The sequence below is a fragment of the Juglans regia genome, chromosome 1 (genome assembly GCF_001411555.2).
Source record: "Juglans regia cultivar Chandler chromosome 1, Walnut 2.0, whole genome shotgun sequence".
In the NCBI taxonomy this organism is placed as follows: domain Eukaryota; kingdom Viridiplantae; phylum Streptophyta; class Magnoliopsida; order Fagales; family Juglandaceae; genus Juglans; species Juglans regia.
Genome location: NC_049901.1, coordinates 4005834 through 4028577, shown reverse-complemented (window position 1 = coordinate 4028577; position 22744 = coordinate 4005834). Strand labels below are relative to the sequence as shown.

The window sequence follows — 22744 nt, the reverse complement described above, 5'->3', positions numbered from 1 at the left end:
ATCAAATTAAGGGCTGTGTTTATTTCCAAATATTACAATATGTTCCATATGATTTCGTTTCACATGAAATCTGATTTGTTTCTTTTGGAAATAAACACAGCCCTTAAAATAGACTCTTGACATTATAATTAGAATTTAGAGCAGAGCAAAGTTTTAAACATTTTCTGATTGTGGGCGGTCAGCAGACTTGACGAGTGGTTCTCTGATTTCCGCAATGAGCTTATGAGAGACTTGAGACTTCTTGCGAGGATAGAGCACAAAACGTTGACACATGAAAATAATGTCAAAGAAAATAGATACCTACAACAACATATTCCATCCAATTTTTTAGACACATCCCAACACATACAAAAAAACATCCTTAAAAGCATATATAGTACGGGGCATAGAAGCTGTTCTTAAATCAGATAAGCAAAGAAATATCCATACCAGTGATAACAACATCTTCCCCATATTTCCATTAAAGTTCACCCAAGAACCTGAAAATAGCATTAAATTTTGGTAATATGTTGTGCATGGTGGGTGGGGATCAATTTCGATGTCAAAATCATTGCTTGAGGAAGAAAAGATGAACCTTGATCAATAGATTGCACAGCCATCTGCGCATAATTAGCCACCCCTCCACAAAAATCGAGTAAAACGTTACCAATGTTGAATCCATCTGTGCTCTTTCGCGCAAAGTTCATAAACGCCTATATTTCATAATAAAATTCATAACTGAAATGTGGATGGATATTCCAGAGATCATGTAACTATTAGAGCCGGTTTGGATTGAACATCTCAACCCATCTCATTATTATTCACAAACCATCTCAACTCATCTCATCTTTGAATCCAAACGGGACTTAAGTATAAAAGTCATCTATCTCAGCAATTACAAGCAACCTTTTTTTTTCTCTCAAGATTTTTACCATCTTGTAAGGTGAAGACAATGAAAACACCTAGAATAGATGACATTGGTTTGCATTCAGAGACAGGATGGGATAATAAAAAGTTGAAAAAATATTATTAGAATATTATTTTTTAATATTGTTATTAGGTTTTTGTGCTTTAACCGTCTCAATGAAAAGGGGTAGTAATCTGACCTGGGGAATATATTTGATTACTGTCATGATTACTTGAATTGAGCTGCAAGAAGAAGAAGAAGGGACAATCACTAAGCATCGAATGACCATGATCTTTTGCAGTGTGCAGACATGAAAGTTGTCAGCCATTATTGCCATTCACATAAGGTTGAAATTCAAAGGTACAAAAAACATAAACGGAACTGCATCTTACTTGAAGATAGATATGAGCCAGAACCAGGAATGTGTTGGCAAAGCTGTGAAAAAACAAACAGCAGCAAACAACCACACGGCAGAGACAATTGCAATAGCTATCTTGGAGACTTTCTGAGTTCCACGCTTTACAAAACCATCAAGAAAGGAAGATCGAATTAAACACCATACTACGCAAAAAACAAAATACTATGTAATATAGATGAACCCTTGTAGGATGAAAGAAGATACGAACTCGGTGTGGATATACGAGTAAGCCACATACTTCATAGATTAGAATTTGGAACAAGATAACTGCTGTCATTAGAACTGCGTGGGCAGAGAAAACCACGTCGTTTGCAGCAACAGGTATCATCTGCAGTAATTATAATACAAACAAATAAGACAAATGGTACCCAATTCATGTAAAGAACACCAAAAACCTTCAACTTGGACAGATTGGTCCCGATTGAAATTGGATTTAATTGAGATCAATTATCTTGTTTATTTTTGCAGACATGAGTTGAGATTAAAATTAAAAATTAAATAAAATATTATTAGAATATATTTTTTAATATTATTTTTATTTAGAGATTTAAAAAAATTGAATTGTTTATTTTATTTTGTGTGAAAATTTAAGAAAGATATAATAATTAAATAAGATGAAATGAATTAAGATAAATTGTAAAAACGACATCAGTTTAATTTAATTTTAAACTGAATCTAATATCTAAACACTCAACTATCAAATCACTAAACTCATTTAATTCAAAATCTCTTTACACGTAAAACTCACAATAATTTTCAACTTAATACCTATTTACACGCAGAGTCTATAACCTTTTTTAACTTATCATAAATTTATCTAAACTCATCTTAACATTTAAACACATTTAAATTTATATTAAGTGAACCTCATAAAACTTATTTTATTATCTCAATTTATTATTATTTATAAAAAATTAAACTCATCTCAATTCAATTCAATATCACGACGGACCACAATATCACCAGTTTCAAATGTTGCCTTCTTGACCTGGACATGCAACCAAAAAGGGAACAGCATGAGCTACAAAGAGCCTAAAATCAATGAAAAGCAGATCCCGATATACTGAACTTAAAATTCATCGTCTCAACGCAGTCCAAATACGTTCGGTCAGCATCGTCGATCTACATGTGTACATATGCAGTGGAACCCTAAAAAAAAATTGTTTCTTATGCTTTATGGAAAACTTATTTCTCTTCTGTTTTCACCGTTATTGATCTTCTTCCACTCTCTTTCTCTGTTTTTTAAACACTACGAGAAGAAAGCACACGAACCTCATCGTAGCCGTATTTCTCGTAGTATTGCTTCTGAATAGTGGAGCTAAAGTAGAGGGACGCGTTGTATATGAGATACGAGGAGTGCTTCGTCAAATTCAGCACCGCGAAATCGAAGCTCAACCCCACCACACTAGGTTCACACCCATCAAAAAAACAAGAAAGAAAGCAACAACAATATTGAAAAACCATGGAAATGACATCCGTGCCGATCGAGGAAAAAAAGGGAGGGGACAATAGTAGTTAGTGTTATAGACTTTTTACCGTACTGCTACTACCTCTTCCGACGGAAATTGGAGATGACTTGAGGATAGGAAGCCGTAGTCCATGATAGGCAAGCGGTCCATCCCAGAACCTGGTACATAACTTCCATCGGAATCGAATTCCACGAAGCCATTTCTCTCTGTGTCTGCAGTGACCATCCAAGAACCAGGTACATAACTTTCACCGGATTTGAATTCCACGAAGCCATTTTTCTCTGATTGTGAGAGGTACGGACGGACGGACAGCGACTGACCGATGTAGCTGTGTCCTTAATATTTCTTCGTGCGTATCGGTCCCTTTATATAATGAAAAATCTTATACATAAGTATTACATTCTCTACGCATTTTATCTTTTTATTCATATAATAAAAATGACTTTAGATATATTTAGAAATAAAATAAAATAATATATTTTTAAATAAATATGCACAATATAAAATTTATAGATAACACCGCTCTTATATAATATATATTATAAGTATTTAAAACTCAAGACATTTATATCAGCTATTAAAAAGTAATAATTATATCCTTGTATATACAAACTATCTAATTAAGAACAATATGGCTTCTTTATCCTACTTTTTAAAATACATCATTAAATTTTTTATTTTATTTTATATACTGACTTTTACAATAAGTCATATATCAACTTATCTATTTTTTTTATATCATTTAAATATTATAAATTTTTAATCTTTTTTATTTATTTCAAATATTATATTCTCTACACAGCATCATATTTTAAATATTTCTCTATACATCATATATTTGTAATATTTCTTTATATATAATGTAATATTTTAAATTAATTAAAAAAAATAGAACGATAAAAAATATCTACCTTTATTATTAACAATATCAAAACTTTTGCATGCATAAAAGTTAAAGGGACTATAAATGGGAGTGAGACTTGTGCAAAAGTGATAAAATGGTTAAGATGAAAATAAGATAAAAAAGAAAGAAGATGAAATGAGATAGAAATAATAAAAAATTATTTAAGAAATGAATAGTTACCTTTACATGTAGAAGATTTACTGTAACTAAATATAAAATAGAAATAGAATAGATGATCCAATAGAAGAGACTTTCAACCATCTTTTTTTTATATTTTAAAGAAAATTGTATTTTACAATAGCCATTGAGAGTGCTCTTATCTTATTTAATCATTACAAGTTTTTCAAACTCAAACACAAAACACAATAAACAATTTAACTTTTTCAAATTTGAAAATAAAAATATTATAAAAAATTATATTATAACAATATTTTATCCAACTTTTATCATGATAGTGAACAAGGAATAAATACAGAAAAAGTAAATAGAGGGAGACATATAAATTTACATAGTTCGACATATTGCTTACATCCACAGGTCGTTTGAGTGGGATAATCCACTATGATATACTTATTTACAATTTCTCATCCCCACTATACAATATATAGCATATGTTTATCTTCTAGTAGAGAGATAATCACTGGAGCTATTGTCGTAAGGTTAAAGAAGCCTGGCCAAAAATCCTTAAACTCATTTAGTTCTCTCTCTTTTATCTTCTACTCCCTTTTTTTTTTTTTTTTTTTTAACCCTTGCTTCGTTTATGTCTCATCATCTTTTACGTCACTTATTCCCTTTTCCTTCTTACAACCTATCCTCCCAGAGCTTTCATCCCCTCTCTCTTCTTCTCTCATTCTTTTATCTTCCTGTGAGGTCATTTGATAGATTGGATTTGATTATTCTGATTGAGATATTTTATTTCCTCCATATAATTTAATCTTATTTTAATATTTAAACCCATCATTTATTTTAAAAGTTTAAATTTATTTAATTATCTAAATTATATTATAATTGATTGGTATCAAGAGAAGATATTACGAGAAGAGTTATGCAGTATATTTTGCTTCCATCAACATAATTCGAGAAGCGCAAAATGGTTTTAATATATAGCATTTTTTTTGAAAAAATAAAAATGTTATATATTAGATTCTAATCTCACTTTAATTTTATTACTACGTTGATAAGAAATTAACATTTTATTTTTAGTTTTTTAAAATAAAAACTAATTAAAAGTCGACGGACTTGTCACATGGAATAAAAGTAAAACACTACCATTCTAAGATCTGTAGAGCACGCATTGCGTGACATGATATTGCATAAAAGTCAAACTAAACGGGCAGTCAGGATAAGTTGATGAAGTAAGCAAGACCAGAGAGAGGCGTTCGTATATACCTAACAACCTTTCCCCATAAGGTTTATAATGGGATTGGAAGAATGAATTGGGCTTTAATTCCGTCTTGGTTCGTAGGGCTCAAACTGCCAATAAAAAAAACTTGGCAGTTTGGCAACAATGTCCACGTAGATACGTCTCGAAATAACATAAATGATATTATTAATATTTTTTATTTTTTTTGTTGTGATTTATTTTATAGACAGTAAATATATTTAACCAAGAAATAAAAAAATAAATTTTAAATAATCGCTACATCAAAAAAATCATAAAATAAGATAAATTGCTCCTACTTTTATTTCAATTTCAAATAAACTTAAGAGGAAAAATGATATTTTTCATTTAGAATTTTCTGCACTTCAACTAACTCGTAATTTGTAGGCTTATAAAAAAATGATTAAGCCACAAAATTATTTTACAAATATAAATTTACAAATTAACATGATATGATGTTGAATGTTAGATTATAAAATTATTTTTATTATTAAATAAATATAACGTATTATATAAACATATAATTTATAGATTCATTATTGTAGATTTTTTTTTTAATGTTTGTAGTTATAAAAAAGGAAAAAAATCTAATTGCAAGCAAGTTCATGCACTAAATTGCGCACAGATGTTGACATGTAAAACATTTGTTTAATGAAACGTTGTGAATTGAAGATAAAAATAATTTTTATAATATAGAAGACCTTATTTTTCTCTCAAAATTTTTTTTCTTTTATTTTTTCTTTCAATAAAAAAGGTTATGTTAACACGGTACGCTGTTTGGTGTGTCAAACCGCTTGTATCTAACAAGACTCGTAAAAAAGATATCTATAATTTATTTTATTTAAGTATTTGGTCTATAAATATAAATAAAATATCATAATGGACAATGTTACGGTACATACTAAATGTGCATTTCAAGTATGTGCATTAGTGTAAATGAGTTTTTTATTTTTCTTTATATGTATTTTTAAAATATTCTTAATTATCAAAAAAATAAATAAAAATAAAAATTTATTAATAATCATTTTCTTAATTATTAAAAAAATAAAAATATAACAACAGACACATTTGATATAGTCATAGTCATATTTAAGTTTCAGAGTAAAAACAAAAAATTGTAGAGAGAAATGCTCGTTAAGGCGTAAAATTCAAGGGCCGTCAACTTCATAACCGGGCCCACCACATCACACACATATCGGACGGTTCAGATATCAGTTAACTGTGTACAAGAAAAAGACTGCCCTTTCATCGCTTGGGACAGGACATGGTCTTCAGTTCTGACTCTGAACGTTAGGAAAAAGGATTCCTTTATTAACAATAACGTTCATACGGCTTCCTCTCCGAGAGAGCGATCGAGAAATGGCTTCGTGGAATTCAATTCCGCTGGAGATCACTTATGAGGTTCTGGGATGGACGGCTTTCCTATCATGGTCCATCAGTTTCTACCCGCAGGTCATCTTGAATTTCCACAGGAAAAGGTATTCCTCCCAACAAAAATTTCCCATCATACTTTTGCTCGGCCTGGATTTCATTTCCACGGGTTTTCATTTTTGTTAAATCTTTTCCGTTTTGGGGACGTGAACGTAGTGTGGTGGGGTTGAACTTCGATTTCGTGCTGCTCAATTTGACGAAGCACTCTTCGTATCTCATATACAACACATGCCTCTACTTCAGCACTGCTATTCAGAAGCAGTACTATGAAGAATACGGCTATGGGCAGGTTCGTGCTTTCTCACTACGAACGCCAAAAAAAAAAAAAAAACAACTTATTTTTAGTTTTCAATTAAGAGTAAATAATTTTGTTGAGTTTAGGATTATAGGATTTCCCACTCACTCATAAGCCAAAGGCGTATAAAACACGACGTTAACAATACCCAATTTACATATTGCTGTGGTCGTGTTACATATGATGTCGACAGAGGCGTTGAAGTGGTGAACTTGAAGTAATGAATATCAAAATCCCATTTCTGGGTGAGCCATTGTCATCAAGAATGTGGTGTGTTTATTTGCTGGCTACTGCAGAAGACATTAGCCTAGATTAGACTTTCTACCAGCAGTTTTTATTTTGGTCGCGGAAGTGGGGGTGGGGTAGGATGGTACGGGGAATAGAGTTACGTCTGTCAATAGTCTCGGTTATTTCTTTATCTTGGTTTTGAGAGACACATGTACAAGTGAGCAAGGCAACATTTAAAATTTCCGGTGTCTATAATCTGCACTGTCAACTTAATTTGTGCATGTTAAAGAATGAGTGCTCGAGTTGGTTTTTGTGTTCTTTGCATACCATTGAATCAATATGTATCTTAAAAGTTTAAGATGATGGGAGGAAGTGAGAGAGTAAAGCTAATCATTTAAATTTTAACACTCCTCATATGTGGGATAGACCCGTTTAATAAGTGGGCCTAACACATAAATTACTTAATTAAATGGGGGCTCAAAGGGGGAGTTAGGTTTGAGCTCATGACTTCTGCTCTAATATAATGCCAAATCACACATTGGTCCAAAAGCTTAAATTCTGAAAAGAGAGAGGTAAATCTAATTGTTTAAATTCTAACACATACACTATTAACCCTTTATTTATTTATTTTTTTATACTAACCCTTGATTTGTTTTGTTGTCATTTTAAATTATTGCAGATGATTCCCGTGGCTGCAAATGACGTTGCTTTCTCTATCCATGCTGTTCTTTTGACAGCAATTACCTTGTTCCAAATTGTAATATATGATGTAGGTGGTTCACTCTTTTTCCCTGAGTTCATGCTTTCTTTATCTTATGGGTGGCAGATCTCTATCTTAATAATGCTTAGAGAGTGGAGTATTTAATTTTGCCTTTCTTGATGGTTATGTACAGCGTGGAAGTCAGAAGGTTTCCAAGATAGCTATTGCGATTGTCTCTGTTGTGTGGTTATTTGCTGCTGTTTGTTTTTTCATATCTCTGCCAACTCATTCTTGGCTTTGGCTGATCACCATCTTTAAGTAAGTTGTTCTCTTTATGTTCTTATGCCTTGAATTTTAACCTTGTGTGAATGGCATTACCAGTTGACAAGTTATGCTTAATCTTTCACATCTGCATAATATCTTGGATTACCTCTTTGACTTATCAAGTATGGTTCTTCGTTGAAATTTATCATCAATGAGCTTTCTAAGTTATGGCTTAGCCATAAGGAAGAGTGAGATTGCCATTAAGACAGTGATGACAAACCTGCTTAGGTTGAAAGTACTGACCCCAAAAATTGTACGGTGAGGTGTCCTATTTTGGGCAAATATGGTGGCTGATATTTCAAATCCTTGTACCCTGATTCCTTTCATTGTTTTTTTTTTTTTTCAAGCGGCACTTCTGTTTACTTATCTGAAAGAATGGGTCATTCTGGGGTTGTTGCCTTTCTCCTCTGTCTAAAAGCATTCCCAAGACTTCCTACCCCTCCCCTCCCTCTGCACACAAAAAAAGAAATAGAAAACAAAGATAGTAGGAGGGGTTGCAATAAGTGTTTTTGTAAATTGACAGTTGTGTGCCGTTATTACACCATTTACCCTATATAATGGTGCAGAACACGATGCAAATTTTTTCCCCTCATGTCTATCTTTCAGAAACTTGCTTAAACCTCTCTGTTCACTTCACCATAAAAGTGTTGTCTTTGACTGCTATTATACTTTTTAATGATGCCTAGACCCGATTTTAAATTTCCTAACTTTCTATGAATTCAATTATCTTGCAGCTCAATTCAAGTTTTTATGACAGTTATCAAGTATATTCCCCAGGTCAGATACATGAATTACTTTATCTTTTGGTTATACTGATAGATGCAGCCCAATAATTATCTTCTATTTGACTAGCCAGGCTCCTGCACAGACATTGCTTTCATTCTTTTGTAGCCATAATATATTGGAACTTCAATTACTTGATTATTCTTGGGGTTGCATGGGAAAAGAAAATAACTAGGATAGAAGGTTATTCGGACAAGCATCTAAAATTTGGCTTTGTTCATCGTATTTCACTTAGGATCATACCTTAAGCTTATAACATTTGTAAAAGTTAGGGTGTTTGGACGATCCTCTAAAAGTTGACTTTTCTCATTTATTTTACTTGCCATCATAGCACTTGGGTAAGTTGGACCACCAATCGGAAAATGGAATTGGGTTTTGGTGGTTGTAATACATGCTTCTATTGTCATAACGTGGCACTCATAAATAAGCTGAAGTGAGATAGTTCCTGACACCCAAGGCTTGGATATGCTCCAAGTAGTTCACTTTTGCTCAGTTGGCAATAAGAGTTTTTTTTTTTTTGATAATTATCTTAGGTGTTTTAATCATCTTTGCCTCATAAGATCACGAGAAATATGCTTTTAATTGCTTAATATTTTGTGATGGCATTGTGACCCATGTACTTAAAGTAAGAGTTTGAGTGGCCATCAATGTTGTACTAATGGATTTGTTATGAAATACAGGCATTTATGAACTTTGCAAGAAAGAGCACAGATGGATTTAGCATTGGCAACATTCTACTTGATTTTTTTGGAGGGGTGACAAATTATGCACAGATGGTTGTGCAATCTGTAGATCAAGGTTTATTATTTCTTCCTGAACCATAGATCTTACCATCTAAATTTATCCTCCCCCTTCCCCCTCGCGAAAAAAAAAGCGTAAGAGGTTTTTAACTTGTATTTTTTCCAGGTTCTTGGGTGAACTTTTATGGAAACATAGGGAAGACGTTGCTGTCTCTGGTATAGAATATTCTCCACTTCTTTGATTTACTATGACCTTCTTTGCCTTATGCAAATGATATCTACCAATGTTCTTGCATTTCTCATGTTTTTACCATAATACATGTGCATATAACTTTGCTGTTCTTTTTCTTGTTAATTTCCTTTTTGTTTTAACTTCATAATTAATCATTTAAGTACGATTTTAAGTGTTATTGATATTTCACTGGTCATTGAAACCATTATTCCATGCATCAACAAGTATTTTGACTTTTTTCTTTGTTTATCATGGAAACTTGGGTGAAATATGCTGTTGCAGGTATCTATATTCTTTGACATCATTTTCATGTGTCAACATTATATTCTCTATCCTGAGAAAAAAGCCCAAGTCTCTCCCAAACTCATTGAGGAAAACAGAGAACCGCTTGTTAAGTCTTCTGATGATCAGCCACAATCAGAAAATGTGTAAAGCTCTACATCGTCCATCATGTAAAAAGTTTGAAACAAATGGCTTTATGCCAAAGGTGGCAGTACAGGCAGAAACTTGTAATGCAACAAAACTAGTCAAGCATGGTTCTAACTTTTCTTCTACTTTTTTTTTTTTTAGAAGTGCTACAAAGTTTTATAAAAATAAACTAGAAATTGATGTATCTTCGTGTAATACGTTACATTTATTTTATAATTTGACGGATTACATCAAATTATGTTAATTTGTGAATTTATTTTTGTGAAATTATTTTGTTGCCGAAGCATTTCTTCTTCTTTTTTTTTTTAATTTTTTTATGTATTAACCTGAGAAAAAACACAGAAGTAGCTGTGGAACAGAAGTAGCTGTGGAGTTATGGATATAATTGTGTTTGTTCATAATAACTCACGATGGTATTCGTACCATTCGCATGTGATTATTTGAGAGAATTTACTTGCAAACTCATATATTAATGCATTAAATACACAATCATTTAATATGAAAAGGTATTTATGTTTTATTTTCTTTTATAATTGTAGTAAATTTTAATTAATGATTAAAAGGTTTTAGATAATAAATCCAACCAGCCCGGATCTGTTGAGATGGTGTTAAGCGTTTATGAGTACTGTTATATATAATTATTTTTATATATTTTTTATGTATTATATAAATGTAATTAATTAAAATAATTATTTTATATTAAAAAAATAACAGAACCAATTCTATTAATAGAATATACAAAAAATATGCATATAAAATTTTTATTTTTTATTAACTAAAATATAATAAAACTGTAAGGAAAAGACATTGCATTACCACGTATGGGTCACGCAAGCAGCAAAATGAATGGAGATGACGTGTACAGGGATATATATATATATATATATATAATTGTTCGAGGACACTGCATAGGACAGTGTGTCCTCGGAAAAATGTAGAACAAAAAGTAAATTCGTCGGTCACTCTCACCGTCGAATAGAGATATGGCTTCGTGGAATTCAGTTCCGCTGGAAATCACGTACCAGGTTCTGGGATGGACTGCTTTCTTGTCGTGGACTTTGTGCTACTACCCGCAAGTCATCTCTAATTTCCGTAGGAAAAGTTGCGTAGTTCCTGCAACGCAAATGACTTCCTATCATCTTCTTTCTCGGCCTGGATTTCATTTCTACGGTTTTTTTTTTTTTTATATTCTGATTGGCTGATTTTTTTTTGTGTTGGGATGTGAACATAGTGTGGTGGGGTTGAGCTTCGACTTCGTAATACTGAACTTAACGAAGCACACGTCTTATCTGATACACAACGCGTCCCTCTACTTTAGCTCCGCTATTCAGAAGCAATACTTCGAAAAATACGGCTATGGACAGGTTGGTGCTTTCTCGTAGAAGAAAAGAAAAGAACAAAAAATAATTTATTCATTTAATTTTGTATGTTTTTCAAAATTTTCTTTAGGTGAAGATAATCGCTTGAAATATGATAGGATCGATGATATGGGCACTTTAGTTGCTTTTTTCTATTGTTCAGGACTTCAGGTAATTTTTTGTTTGGTTTTAGAAAATAGAGTGCAAGTTAAGATCAAGGCAATATTTGAAATTGGCAGTATGTAGAATCTGAATGGTTTAACTTCATTTCTGCGTGTTAAAGGTTGAGCGCTCTATTTTTGGTTTTTTTAACGTTTAGTACATAAATTATAACCCTTCATTTGTTTTGTTGTTATTCTAATTACTGCAGATGATACCTGTGGCTGCAAATGATGTTTCTTTCTCTATCCACGCTGTTCTTGTGACATCAATTATCTTGCTCCAGATTGCAATCTATGAAGTATGTGGTTTACTCGTCTGACCATATATATCTTCTTCCACCTGTAGATCTTTATTTTAGTACTCTTATCAGATATTGAGTGTTTTCATTTGACCTCTTTTGATGGTTTCCTACAGCGCGGAGGTCAGAAGGTTTCCAAGATAACCATTGCAATCGTATCCGCTGTATGGTTGTTTGCTGCTGTTTGTTTTTTCATAGCTTTGCCAAGCCGTTCCTGGCTTTGGCTAATCTCCATCTTCAAATAAGATATTGTATTTCTGTTTTTTCTTCCCCTTGAATTTCATCTTTATGAATGGCAATAGTGACTGCAACATGGTCATTCCTATTAGATGAGCATTAGATGTGAAGTGATTTTTTTCTAAGTTTGCTTTTCGACATCAGCAGGATATATTCCATTACCACAAAGCCTGCATTAAGTATAATTCTACATTAGTTACGGAAAAAAGGGTATAGTTCTACACTGAGGTAATCTATTCTAATTTGACTCAGAATAGCGTTACTCTTACCATAAGAATAAATATATTCTAAGCCTTCTACACCACACACCATCCACATGACATGATTTGATTTGGAAGATAAATTTTAAAATTTGAATCTTACATATCAAATTATGCCATGTGGATGGTGTGTGGTGTAGAGGCCTTCACTTTTACTTTTGCTATCTTACTTGCATTTGTTTATATAGTCTCCGGTACTAGTTTTGCTGCTGTAAAGTTCTGGGCAATAAAATGCTTTTCACTCTGTATAAGATAATAAGATATGGTTATTCCCTGTTTGGTTCTTAATGCTTAGCTTTTCTCTAATAATGACAATGTATATAATCTGTTGTCTTTTAGAGTTTGTGAAAATTGCTGAAGCCCATGTGTTGGAAAGTTAAAGAAACTCTAGACTCCTATCCTTGTGAAACTTTTCTCTTTACACTGGTGTGAAGGCCATCTTGGCAGGCCAACTAATCTAGTGAAAGTGGACAATCTTAAATTTGGCTTTTTGCTGAGTTTCTGGAAATTTGGCATGATGATATGGATTAACTTAGGGGCACTTGATAAAGGTGTCCTTGTCACTTGGTTATAGGGATTTCACACTGACAGCGATCATTAAGCTGCTTAGGTTGAAATTAATGGGCCCCCATACACTGCAAAATGAAATGTCCTATTTTCAGCAAATATTGGGGCAGATAATTGCTATCTGTATACCTTGATTGCATTCATTGCTTGTATTCAATTTAAGGGGGCATTTATTTTGCATCCTTACTGATGAAAAGAGGCTTTTGTATCCTTACTGATAAAAATAGGCAATGTAGGATAACCTTTCTTCCCCTGTGCTAGTAACATTGCAAACTCTTCCCACAAAAAATGGAGACAAAAGGAGGGATTACAAGTAAAAATATACAATTTGCATTTACTGTAATATATGTTGCTTGTGATATGTAGTGGTGCAGATTACTGAACAAAGTGTTTTTTCCCATATGCCTATCTAACAGAATCTTCTCAAATTTTATCTCTTTAGTTAACTTCAAAAGAACTGAGTTTGACTAGGATATTGTTTCCTTCTAACTTTCTATGAACTCAATTCTTTTGCAGCTCAATTCAAGTTTTCATGACAGTCATCAAATATATTCCTCAGGTCAGATTTGTTACCCCTTTTAGTCGTTTTGTATTATTTAAGGAGATGCTGAAAGGATTAATCTTTTGGCCATGCTGGTCAGTGCGATCTGACAATTTCCTTGTACATGGAAAGTCCATACAGGCACTGACATTAAAAGAATGTATCGGGACAGGAGGGTCGATGTTGGGGCATTGATGTGTAGAATAGCATTGGGCTTGGTTTTTGAAATATATGCTTCTCTTATCATATACTAGATAATGACATGCAAATTTACATGCTGAAGTGAGATAGCTTTCTGACATGCATGGCTTTGATGTGCTCCAAAAACTGTTTACCTCCAATTAATTGGTAATAGAGGGAAGTTTCACCAATTGTTGTCGTCTCAATTGCCTTCACCCCATGGAATGGTGAAAAAAAGAATTTTTGCAATCGCTTAACCATTTATGAAGCTGTACAAACTTTATTCTGGAAGTTACAACTGAAGTGGTCATCAACATGTATTAATAACTTTCTTCTTCTTCTTCTTTTTTGTGAAAAGTAGGTGTTTATGAATTTTGCGAGAAAGAACACGGAAGGATTCAGCATTGGTTACATTTTGCTGGATTTTTGTGGAGGGGTGAAAAATTTGATGCAAATGGCTGTGCAATCTACTGATCAAGGTACTTTCTTCCCCAACTATAGATCTTGCCATCTAAATTTATCCCCTGTGCATGATATATCACTAACTTGCTGCCTTTGACCAGGTTCTTGGGTGAACTTTCGTGGGAACATGGGAAAAATGTTGTTATGCCTGGTATAGAATATATTGTGGTTGCCTGCATCTGTATTTTTTTTTTTTCTATTATTATTATTTGAAAATATTTGATGAAATGTGTTGTTGCAGGTGTCCATAATCTTTGACATTATATTCATGTGTCAACGTTTTGTGCTCTATCCTCACAAGGAACCCCAAGTCTCCCCTAAATCCATCGAGGAAAGTAGAGAGCCACTTGTTTTATCTGTTGACAGCCGAGAGTCTGAATGAATATGCATAAACTTTGCTCTACTCAATGTAAAAGTCACTTGAATTTAGTGGGGTTCTGTGTTTTTTCTCCCTCAAAAGAAACACTTGATTTTACAAATAATGAAATGAATACGAAAGAATAGCTTGTGCTGTTATGTGGAAAGAAAAAATCGAGGTGTAAGCGTTTATGCGTACTAATACGTGCACCCCTTCAATGTGATTGGTCAGAAAGTAGATTTTATTGAAAACAATACTAATTTAAATTTAGAATATGAAGGCAACAACATTAGTTTGCAGATTAGTACGCAAACTTGCTTGTATATAACAAAACTCGGAAAGGAAAAGAGGAAAAGGTGTATGAATTTTGCTAAATTGTTTGTTTGTTCCTTTAAATTATCATTTTTTTATAATTTCTTGTATTAAGATCTAATCATCAATACGAGTCATGCTATAAACTGCATTCCTATTTTACTATATAAAATGGGATTTTTTTTTATTATCTTTGAATTATTTTTTATCATTTCATTTTAGTAAGATAAAAATAGAAAGCAAGTGTAATTTATAGATTTTTGTTTTTTTTTTTTAAATTCGATCTAAAAATCTAATCGACCAAAAAAAATGAGAAACACGGTTTTAGGGGTTTTTTTTTTTAAAAAAAAAAAGTAAATTTGGGATATACATTAAAAAATTATTTTTTTAAGAGAGAAGACTGTTATATATAAGAAAAAATATGTGCATCAGCCGGCAGCCTCAGCACACTCAACGCATTAGTGAAAAAAAAAAAAATTTCCGTAAGATGTGCTGCAGTTTCCGGCTGATGCACATCAAACCTCTATATATAGAATGCAAGTTTTATATTTTTTTTTAAAAAAAATAAATAAATATGAGATTTAAATAAAAAATTAATTTTTTAATAATAAATTTTACCTTATATTAATGTGTGTCATTGGTATTTATATAATTCATGATTATATTTAATAATAATTATTTTTTAATTATGGATTTTTTTTTGAATTAATTATGGATTTTTCCTTTTTTCAAAGAGGGTGTTAGAGCACTCTATTGAACATTAGTATCTAAACAGGCACAAGCATCTTCGAGAGTCCAAAATCCAAATGATCCAAATTCCTCTGAAAAAAAAAAAAAACAGTCAAAACCCTAGCGGGCTTGGAACGAACACGTTTCCAACAAGCTCCGAAACAAAAATCCAGAGGAAATTCTCAATAAATGGCCAATTCACTTGTAAAGCAAACCCTAAACTATCTCAAAAGGAACCCCAAATTTCTCACACCACTCTCATCCCAGTCCCACACGCGTTTCTTCACCAGCTCCATCGCCACCGCCGATGACCCTCAATTTGACGACCCTTCTTCTTCCTTCACGTTCTCACCCGAAGGTCAAGAAGATGGCAATAGCAATAACAACACCAACAAAAGCGACAGAGATGACAGAATTTACGTCAAGGCGCCGAGCTCGAAGCCCGAGACGGCGTCTTCTGTAACGATGCCGATGTCCTTCGTGACAGGGTCCACAGTGGGGAGGAGGTTCTACAAGGACGTGAAGTTAAGAGAAGCCGATGGTGGTATTGGGTGGACGGTAATGCTTGATTATCGGACGCTTAAGACGCCCTCCAAGAGGCCCCTCAAGCTCCCTACATTGCCTCTCGCTAAGGCCATTGCTGCTGAGTGGGAATACCAGGTTCGTGGTGCGCTAAAATTATGTAATTTTCTTTTTATATTACATCATTTTTTTAAAATTTACTTCGGTTCTGTATGTTATTTGTATCGACTATCGAATACTTTTGTGGCTATTTTTGGACTTGCTTAAACTTGAATGGGTTGTCATCCTTTTTCGTGCTAAAGCTTGGATTGTTGTACTGCTATCTTATCTGAAAAGACTGAAATGGACTTTTTTGTCTACATTTTCACGGTATCTGACTACTCTTTAAATCACCTTAGAAGTATTTCCCGCGCAAACATTTTTTACAACACTTTAAACAACTATATTTTAAACTAGAGACATTTTCGTAAAACATCTTATAAAAGTAAGATCCAAATATACCATCATCTTATAACATTGTTGTGAAATGTATTATGTGTATATCATTACTCATTATCTCCGTCGGAAAAGTTATGCTCAGTTTTAAACTTGTTTATGAGATGAATGGGGACGAATTCTTTGAATTTGATAAAAAAAATGAAGGATTTACAATGACTTAAATGATTTTGAAATTCACTCTTTTTCTTTATTTTTTCAGGGCTACTATGCTTTCTTTTGCTTAGACATTGGTTTTTTCATACTTTTTCTTGCTTGTAGCAAATAGATGGGATCAGACCCTTCACAATGCCTCTAATGAGACTTGCTTGTACTGCACTGGAAAGAGTTCCACTCAACCGAGCAAAGATTATTGAATATTTGTTGAAGAAATTTAACCAAGATTTGGTCTTCTGTCGAGCACCGGAAGATAATGATCTGACACGTGGCGTCTATGGTATGTAATCGTACTTATTCACTCCTTGATTTAAATTATAATGTGTATTTGATTTAGAGCGATACTTCTTCAATGAATAGTGCCAAGGCTATAGTGAGTTGTTGCCAATGGATTTTTATCACTTTGTGTAGTTATGTTTCCTGGTCTTCATAGACTGATTTATCCAGATTGTTAAGAATACTTGGATGATTCTACCTCTCTCTCAGGAAAGGAGCTTCATGTTGCTAAAAGTCTAAGAAGTTTCTTTTAGGAAATTCTCTAGTATGTCACCTATCCGAAAAAGAAAAAGGAAATTCTGTAGTATGTCATCAGTGCCCATTCTAGAAAACTGCATTTCTTTCTAGCAGTTTGAGTCCTTTTAAAGTAAATTTTGCAATAGCTAGGTATAATATAATGCTTTATGTGTACTTATAAAAAATATATATATATATATATAATGCTTTATGTGTATGTGTAAGCATACGGTCTTTTTACTGGACTGTGGACATGGATCTTCTTATGTGTTAAATAATGTAGCCTATGGTGCCTTACTAATTTTTATTTTTATTTTTTGTAGAATCTCAAGTGCAGAAAATCGATCCTTTACTTGGTTGGGTAGAGTCTGAATTTGGCTTTAAGCCTATCGTCTACACCAGCTTTTTTGGTGGGAAGCAGGAAGATGGTCTCATAAAGGCCATAGATAACCTTCTGAAGAAAACAGATGACTGTGAATTGGCAGCAATTGATGCTATTGCAGCTGCAGCACATTCTTTGATTATTGCAGTTGGAATCTCTCGTGGGAAATTGCAAATTGAGGAAGCGATTGAATTGATTAGACTTGAAGAAGATTTGCAGGTTTTCATCGCTTACATTGGATTACTCCCATCTCCCCCACCTTCCCTTCTCTCTGTCTTGCATCCATGCAGAAATGAACACTTAATGACATTAGGATGTAGCCCGTGACTTTCTCTTCCTAAGTATAATTGCTCTTTCTTATGTCTGTGCAGATGGACAGGTGGGGTCTTGTTGAAGGTGGACATGATCTGGATATTGCCGATCTTAGGGTACAAATCTCTTCTGCTGCTGTATTTCTTGGTCTTTCTAGGAGGATATAACCCCCCCTACACTTTTTACTTTGTCCATTAATGTTTTAAGAGCCATCTTTTAAGCTAGTTTCAGTTCCTTGTTTGTTGTAAATCTTGACAACTTAGGGCATGTAATGCTCAGAGATTTTGTTGTGGTGGCTGAAATAAATGACATTGTAATCTCACCATTCTTCTAAATAACAGAGAGAATTCCTTGTGCAATTGTATTCTTCTGGGCCTCTGGCCATTGGAGAATTGAAAGTACAACTTTCCAAACAATTACACAAGATCCCCATTCTAGATCACAAGAAGTGCAGAAAAAAATGCTTACCTGCAGAACCAGACCGAGTGCCTAAAAGCACACCTTCATGTCAAGGCTATTCTTGGCAGCATTGCACGCATAGTGGTGGCTGTTTCCTGATATCACAGTTACAACATGCTGTATCGCAGTCATTGTTGCATCCTATAAAAGACAGTCCAATGTTACAGTACTCCCTCTCTATTTTGCAAGATCTCAGAAAGTTTTAGCCATATTAAGTGAATGAATATAGCGGCTCTTCCTGTCCTATCTATATAAATTTTTCGGAACTGAGCTTAAAAGCCAATGAGAAGTGCAAGTTCAGTTGCATCACCTGTTACAGTAACGTACTGGAATGGTTCAAGGTTTGGAGAGTCGGAGACAAGTGAAAGTCGAGTGCTTCCTTGAACAAGATTTGTCCTAACCTCAATGGAGACCAGGAAAACCAAAAACCCTGCTACTGCCAACAACTTCATCCTCTTCATGATCTAACCAATGTGCTTAATATCTAAGGTTAGCTGCACTGTAGGTGAAGTTTTCTCATATAACCTGCTTATATAGACCTCTTTGGGGTTAGGAGAAGAGGAAACTGATCATTTGATGTGACTTGGAAACTATGTGTTTTTGTCTATCAGCATACTTATAAAAAAAAAAAAAGTAGTCTATAAACATATACTAAGATCACAGTGTAATCGTGGGTTACAATACTATATATTATTTTTTTTTTTAGAAATTGTTGAAGGAATATCAAATGATCTCAGGACAAAAGTATGAGGAGATTAGTTTATGCTCGTGAACTACAAGTTATTATCATCTATATTTTCCTTAAACCCGGTATTGTGGGACACAACAAGACTCTTTATGGAATGATACCTCATGTAAAACAAAAAGTTCATCTCATCACAACTCCAGATACCCACGAAGTTCTAGTAACATTTTTATTTATAAATAGCAAAGAAAGACCATACTTGAATTCAAATTTTGTGGGTACAAAGGGGATAGGTAACAACACATTCGATTCTTCACATTATTAACTCAATACACAGCTGTCTGTGCCTGGATCACCAAAACTATACCATAATAACTGGTCAAATTCACATCTGCATGCAATACTACATGAACCTAGAAACTCAAGCGCCACCAGATAGTTGGAGCTGCTTGATATGAATGATCTGCTTTCCAGGGTTCAAGCCCTTCGGACAGGCACGGGCACAGTTGAGTATGGTATGGCAGCGGTAGAGCTTGAACTCGTCATTTATAGCCTCCAGCCGTTCGGCCGTATATTCATCACGGCTATCACTTATCCACCTGCAGCATGTACAACCAAGACACAAGAATCTTAAGAACTACCATATTACTTACAAGCAGGCCAATGCTTTTGATAAAGATAGATTCTAGGATGAGCACATAAAGATACAGACATAACAAGATTTGAAACTATGATCAATCCGCACCTTTAAGGCAACACAACAATTCCATTTCTCTAGGTGTAGATTAAGATATTGTTCCTAGTAACCTGCTGAGATAATGATCCTAAAAAGTAAAAGAAAATGGATTTAGCGAGTATAGTTTTTAACTATATCGTCATTGTGCGTATACCCCTATTGGAATTGAAGGCTTTTCAAGAAGGTACTTGGTAGCCAAGACAATATTAAGTATTTCTGACTCGGTGTCACTCTAACCATGAATACCACATTTTTTTGTGACATGCAACCTCACAGACGCAGGGTCCTTTGGACCCAACCCTATAGAGTAAACCTTGTAAACTCGTGACGCGATCCCACCCATAAGAATTGTTATCAGGTAATCCACAAGAACTCTTAATACGGAATCAAACTAAGAGCCTCCCAAGAAAGTGAAACAACCCAGGAAAAGTTCAAACTACATTTTGGCTTATACTCTAACAAACTAGTCAATGATACAATTAGAATCCCCTGTAATCATTATACATCATAACAATTTGTTTCTCCCATGCAATGTGCGATTCTATATCACAATCTCACTTCTTAAATCACTGACGTCCACATCAAACATTCCATTATATGTGGCATGACTTCTATCTCTGGCTGAAATTGACTGAGACTATCTAATACCATTTGTAACCACCAGAAGAAAAGTCAAAGCCATAATATATATATATATTTTTTAAAATTCACAACATCATTTAAAACTACTTCCTTAATTACTAAGTAAAAAAAAAGAATCGGTGGCTGCTTTCGATGGCCTTCATATGTGGATTAAGCATTATCCTATAGATATACTCAAAAAGACTAGTCAAGGCCACAAACAAAATTCCTTGTCATCATTATAAACCACAAGAACATGTAGCTCTCAAGCAATGTTAGATCTCCCATTCACCATATGGTAGAGTTATCTAGATTTTCTAGAAGATATAAACAACTCTTTTAAGACAGGGAAGCAAAAATTCTATGTTTTTATATGAAGCATATAACTTACGCCACAACATAGGCTAAAAACTATATTTTCACAATATGCAAGATGAAAACAACATTTTCCTTCATAACATTACCTAATTTTCCTTCTAAGAAGTTCTAAGCCAAGACCTATATAAAAAGAAGAAGTTCTAAGCCAATCACATTCAACAAGACTCGGGGTTCCACCAATAACTAGTAACAAAATCTCGTACATTAAATTAAAACAGTACCGATTAGCGTGGAGCAAAGCGGCGGGGCCAAGATAAGACTCGGGGTTCCACCAATAACTGGGGCAGGATGTACTGCAGCAGGCGCAGAGAATGCACTCGTACATCCCATCCAGCTTGGCCCTATCCTTCTTGCTCTGCAAAATCTCCTTGCCTTTCACGGGTGGAGTCTTCCTCTTAAGCCAGGGCTCGATGCTTTTGTACTGATTGTAGAAGTTGGTCATGTCGACCACCAGGTCCTTAATCACAAACATGTGTGGCAGTGGCGTGATCGTCGTCGCCGACCCGGATGACGGGATCTTGGTGAGGCAAGCGAGGCCGTTGCAGCCGTCGATGTTCATCGCGCAGGAACCGCAGATGCCCTCCCGGCACGAGCGTCGGTACGTCAGGGTGGGGTCGACCTCGTTCTTGATCTTGATGAGGGCGTCGAGGACCATGGGCCCGCACTCCTTCAGGTCAATTTGGTAGTCCTGGAGCTCGGGCTTCGACGGGCTGTCCGGGTTCCACCGGTAGATGGAGAAGGTCTTGAGAGTCGTGGAGGCGCGAGCCTCCACCTGCTGCGCCTCGGCCTCGCTCGCGTGGGCCCGGACCCACACGAATCTTGATGCGGACACCCTAGAGATTGTTCTCCTGAACAGACCCGTCGCCATTACTGTCTTCCGACCAAGGGAGACGGAGAAATGAACTCTCTGATAGGCTGGTCGTCTGGGATAAAGTACGAAATCTAATAACGCACTCATCACTATCAAGCACCACACGACACATCTTTCTAAAAATATTAAAAAATACGAAAGAGAATTAAAAAAATAAAAAACATAAATTTTGCGGCATCCCAGTATTTACTGCTAGATGGTAATTTTTATTTATTTATTTATTTGTATTAAATTCGTACTATATAAATGATAAGTAAAAAAATTTAATTAATTTAATAAATTTTAAAAAAAATTAATTTAGTAAAAAGAAGAAGAAAAAGCTTTGAAAAAGAATTGCAAATGAACGTTTCTACTTCAATAATCCAATATCAAGATTCATAAATTTATAAATTTATACGTTAAATTGTAAAATTATAGATTTTTTTTATATAAATATAACAGTACTTTTCAAATAATAATAGAATTATCATCAATTTTATAATCTGAGTTCATTTTATATTGTTTAATAATTATTCAATTTTAGTGAGTATTTTATCTTAAATATTAATAAAATGATAAAATCACCTTAAACATTTGTTATGATATATGATGGAGTTTAAAAAATTCACAACGAAAATCCCCAAATTATGAATGATTTTTTGGCCCTTTGTATAATTACAATTAAGGACTATTAGACCAATTAATAGTCTTTCCTTGATTACACCGTCACAAGATACTCGAAAGTCGAAACTCACTTCAATCTGTGTGACCTACATTGATGAGGTCCCCCCAAAACTTATATATGATTTGTTTTATTTTTTATTTTTGTAAACTTTGTTTTTATTTTTTCAAATTTTTATGATATCTTACTTAAGAGCCTAAATAGAATATATATATATATATATATTATAAATATATTTGTTAAATCACTTCCCTAAATTTTAATTTTGG

At 33.9% G+C, this 22744-nt stretch overlaps 4 protein-coding genes and 1 pseudogene across 5 annotated transcripts; 3 read left to right on the top strand and 2 right to left on the bottom strand.

Moving 5' to 3' along the window:
* Positions 1-18: 18 nt before the first annotated feature.
* LOC109010526 (cystinosin homolog) lies at positions 19-3100 on the bottom strand. 2 transcript variants are annotated; one of them, XM_035693882.1, is made up of 8 exons: positions 2855-3100; positions 2577-2709; positions 1513-1632; positions 1279-1403; positions 1086-1128; positions 575-692; positions 430-479; positions 19-300 (listed from the first exon to the last, which is right to left on the bottom strand). In XM_035693882.1, exons 1-8 carry the CDS (start codon positions 3046-3048, stop codon positions 154-156), a joined length of 930 nt encoding a protein of 309 aa, XP_035549775.1. In that variant the 5' UTR covers positions 3049-3100; the 3' UTR covers positions 19-153. The 2 variants fall into 2 exon arrangements, with proteins under 2 accessions (XP_035549775.1, XP_035549777.1); XM_035693884.1 differs by having other exon boundaries at positions 1543-1632.
* A 3215-nt stretch (positions 3101-6315) lies between these two features.
* Positions 6316-10487, top strand: LOC109008922 (cystinosin homolog). Its single transcript, XM_018989206.2, has 8 exons — positions 6316-6536; positions 6646-6778; positions 7692-7781; positions 7906-8030; positions 8771-8813; positions 9500-9617; positions 9726-9775; positions 10074-10487. Exons 1-8 carry the CDS (start codon positions 6418-6420, stop codon positions 10221-10223), a joined length of 828 nt encoding a protein of 275 aa, XP_018844751.1. The 5' UTR covers positions 6316-6417; the 3' UTR covers positions 10224-10487.
* Positions 10488-11151: 664 nt separating this feature from the next.
* Positions 11152-14833, top strand: LOC109008920 (annotated as a pseudogene).
* A 904-nt stretch (positions 14834-15737) lies between these two features.
* Positions 15738-18423, top strand: LOC109008919 (ATP synthase mitochondrial F1 complex assembly factor 2-like). Its single transcript, XM_018989203.2, has 4 exons — positions 15738-16344; positions 16963-17137; positions 17694-17971; positions 18124-18423. The coding sequence occupies exons 1-4, from the start codon at positions 15874-15876 to the stop codon at positions 18229-18231; spliced, it is 1032 nt and encodes a 343-aa protein (XP_018844748.2). The 5' UTR covers positions 15738-15873; the 3' UTR covers positions 18232-18423.
* Positions 18424-19416: 993 nt separating this feature from the next.
* LOC109008918 (succinate dehydrogenase [ubiquinone] iron-sulfur subunit 2, mitochondrial-like) lies at positions 19417-21899 on the bottom strand. Its single transcript, XM_018989202.2, has 2 exons — positions 21165-21899; positions 19417-19807 (listed from the first exon to the last, which is right to left on the bottom strand). The coding sequence occupies exons 1-2, from the start codon at positions 21809-21811 to the stop codon at positions 19630-19632; spliced, it is 825 nt and encodes a 274-aa protein (XP_018844747.2). The 5' UTR covers positions 21812-21899; the 3' UTR covers positions 19417-19629.
* Positions 21900-22744: the final 845 nt, after the last annotated feature.

Excerpts from the sequence above, each read along its gene's own strand:
- LOC109010526 (XM_035693882.1), bottom strand. The coding sequence starts at position 3,048 with ATGGCTTCGTGGAATTCAAATCCGGTGAAAGTTATGTACCTGGTTCTT. Across the intron at positions 1,633-2,576 it reads AGAAATACGGCTACGATGAG|ATGATACCTGTTGCTGCAAA; the intron begins GTTCGTGTGCTT and ends TAATTACTGCAG. Across the intron at positions 301-429 it reads GGAAGATGTTGTTATCACTG|GTATCTATTTTCTTTGACAT; the intron begins GTATGGATATTT and ends ATGTTGTTGTAG.
- LOC109008922 (XM_018989206.2), top strand. The coding sequence starts at position 6,418 with ATGGCTTCGTGGAATTCAATTCCGCTGGAGATCACTTATGAGGTTCTG. Across the intron at positions 7,782-7,905 it reads TCCAAATTGTAATATATGAT|CGTGGAAGTCAGAAGGTTTC; the intron begins GTAGGTGGTTCA and ends GGTTATGTACAG. Across the intron at positions 8,814-9,499 it reads TTATCAAGTATATTCCCCAG|GCATTTATGAACTTTGCAAG; the intron begins GTCAGATACATG and ends TATGAAATACAG.
- LOC109008919 (XM_018989203.2), top strand. The coding sequence starts at position 15,874 with ATGGCCAATTCACTTGTAAAGCAAACCCTAAACTATCTCAAAAGGAAC. Across the intron at positions 17,138-17,693 it reads TCTGACACGTGGCGTCTATG|AATCTCAAGTGCAGAAAATC; the intron begins GTATGTAATCGT and ends TATTTTTTGTAG. Across the intron at positions 17,972-18,123 it reads GACTTGAAGAAGATTTGCAG|ATGGACAGGTGGGGTCTTGT; the intron begins GTTTTCATCGCT and ends ATGTCTGTGCAG.
- LOC109008918 (XM_018989202.2), bottom strand. The coding sequence starts at position 21,811 with ATGGCGACGGGTCTGTTCAGGAGAACAATCTCTAGGGTGTCCGCATCA. Across the intron at positions 19,808-21,164 it reads GCTTTGCTCCACGCTAATCG|GTGGATAAGTGATAGCCGTG; the intron begins GTACTGTTTTAA and ends TACATGCTGCAG.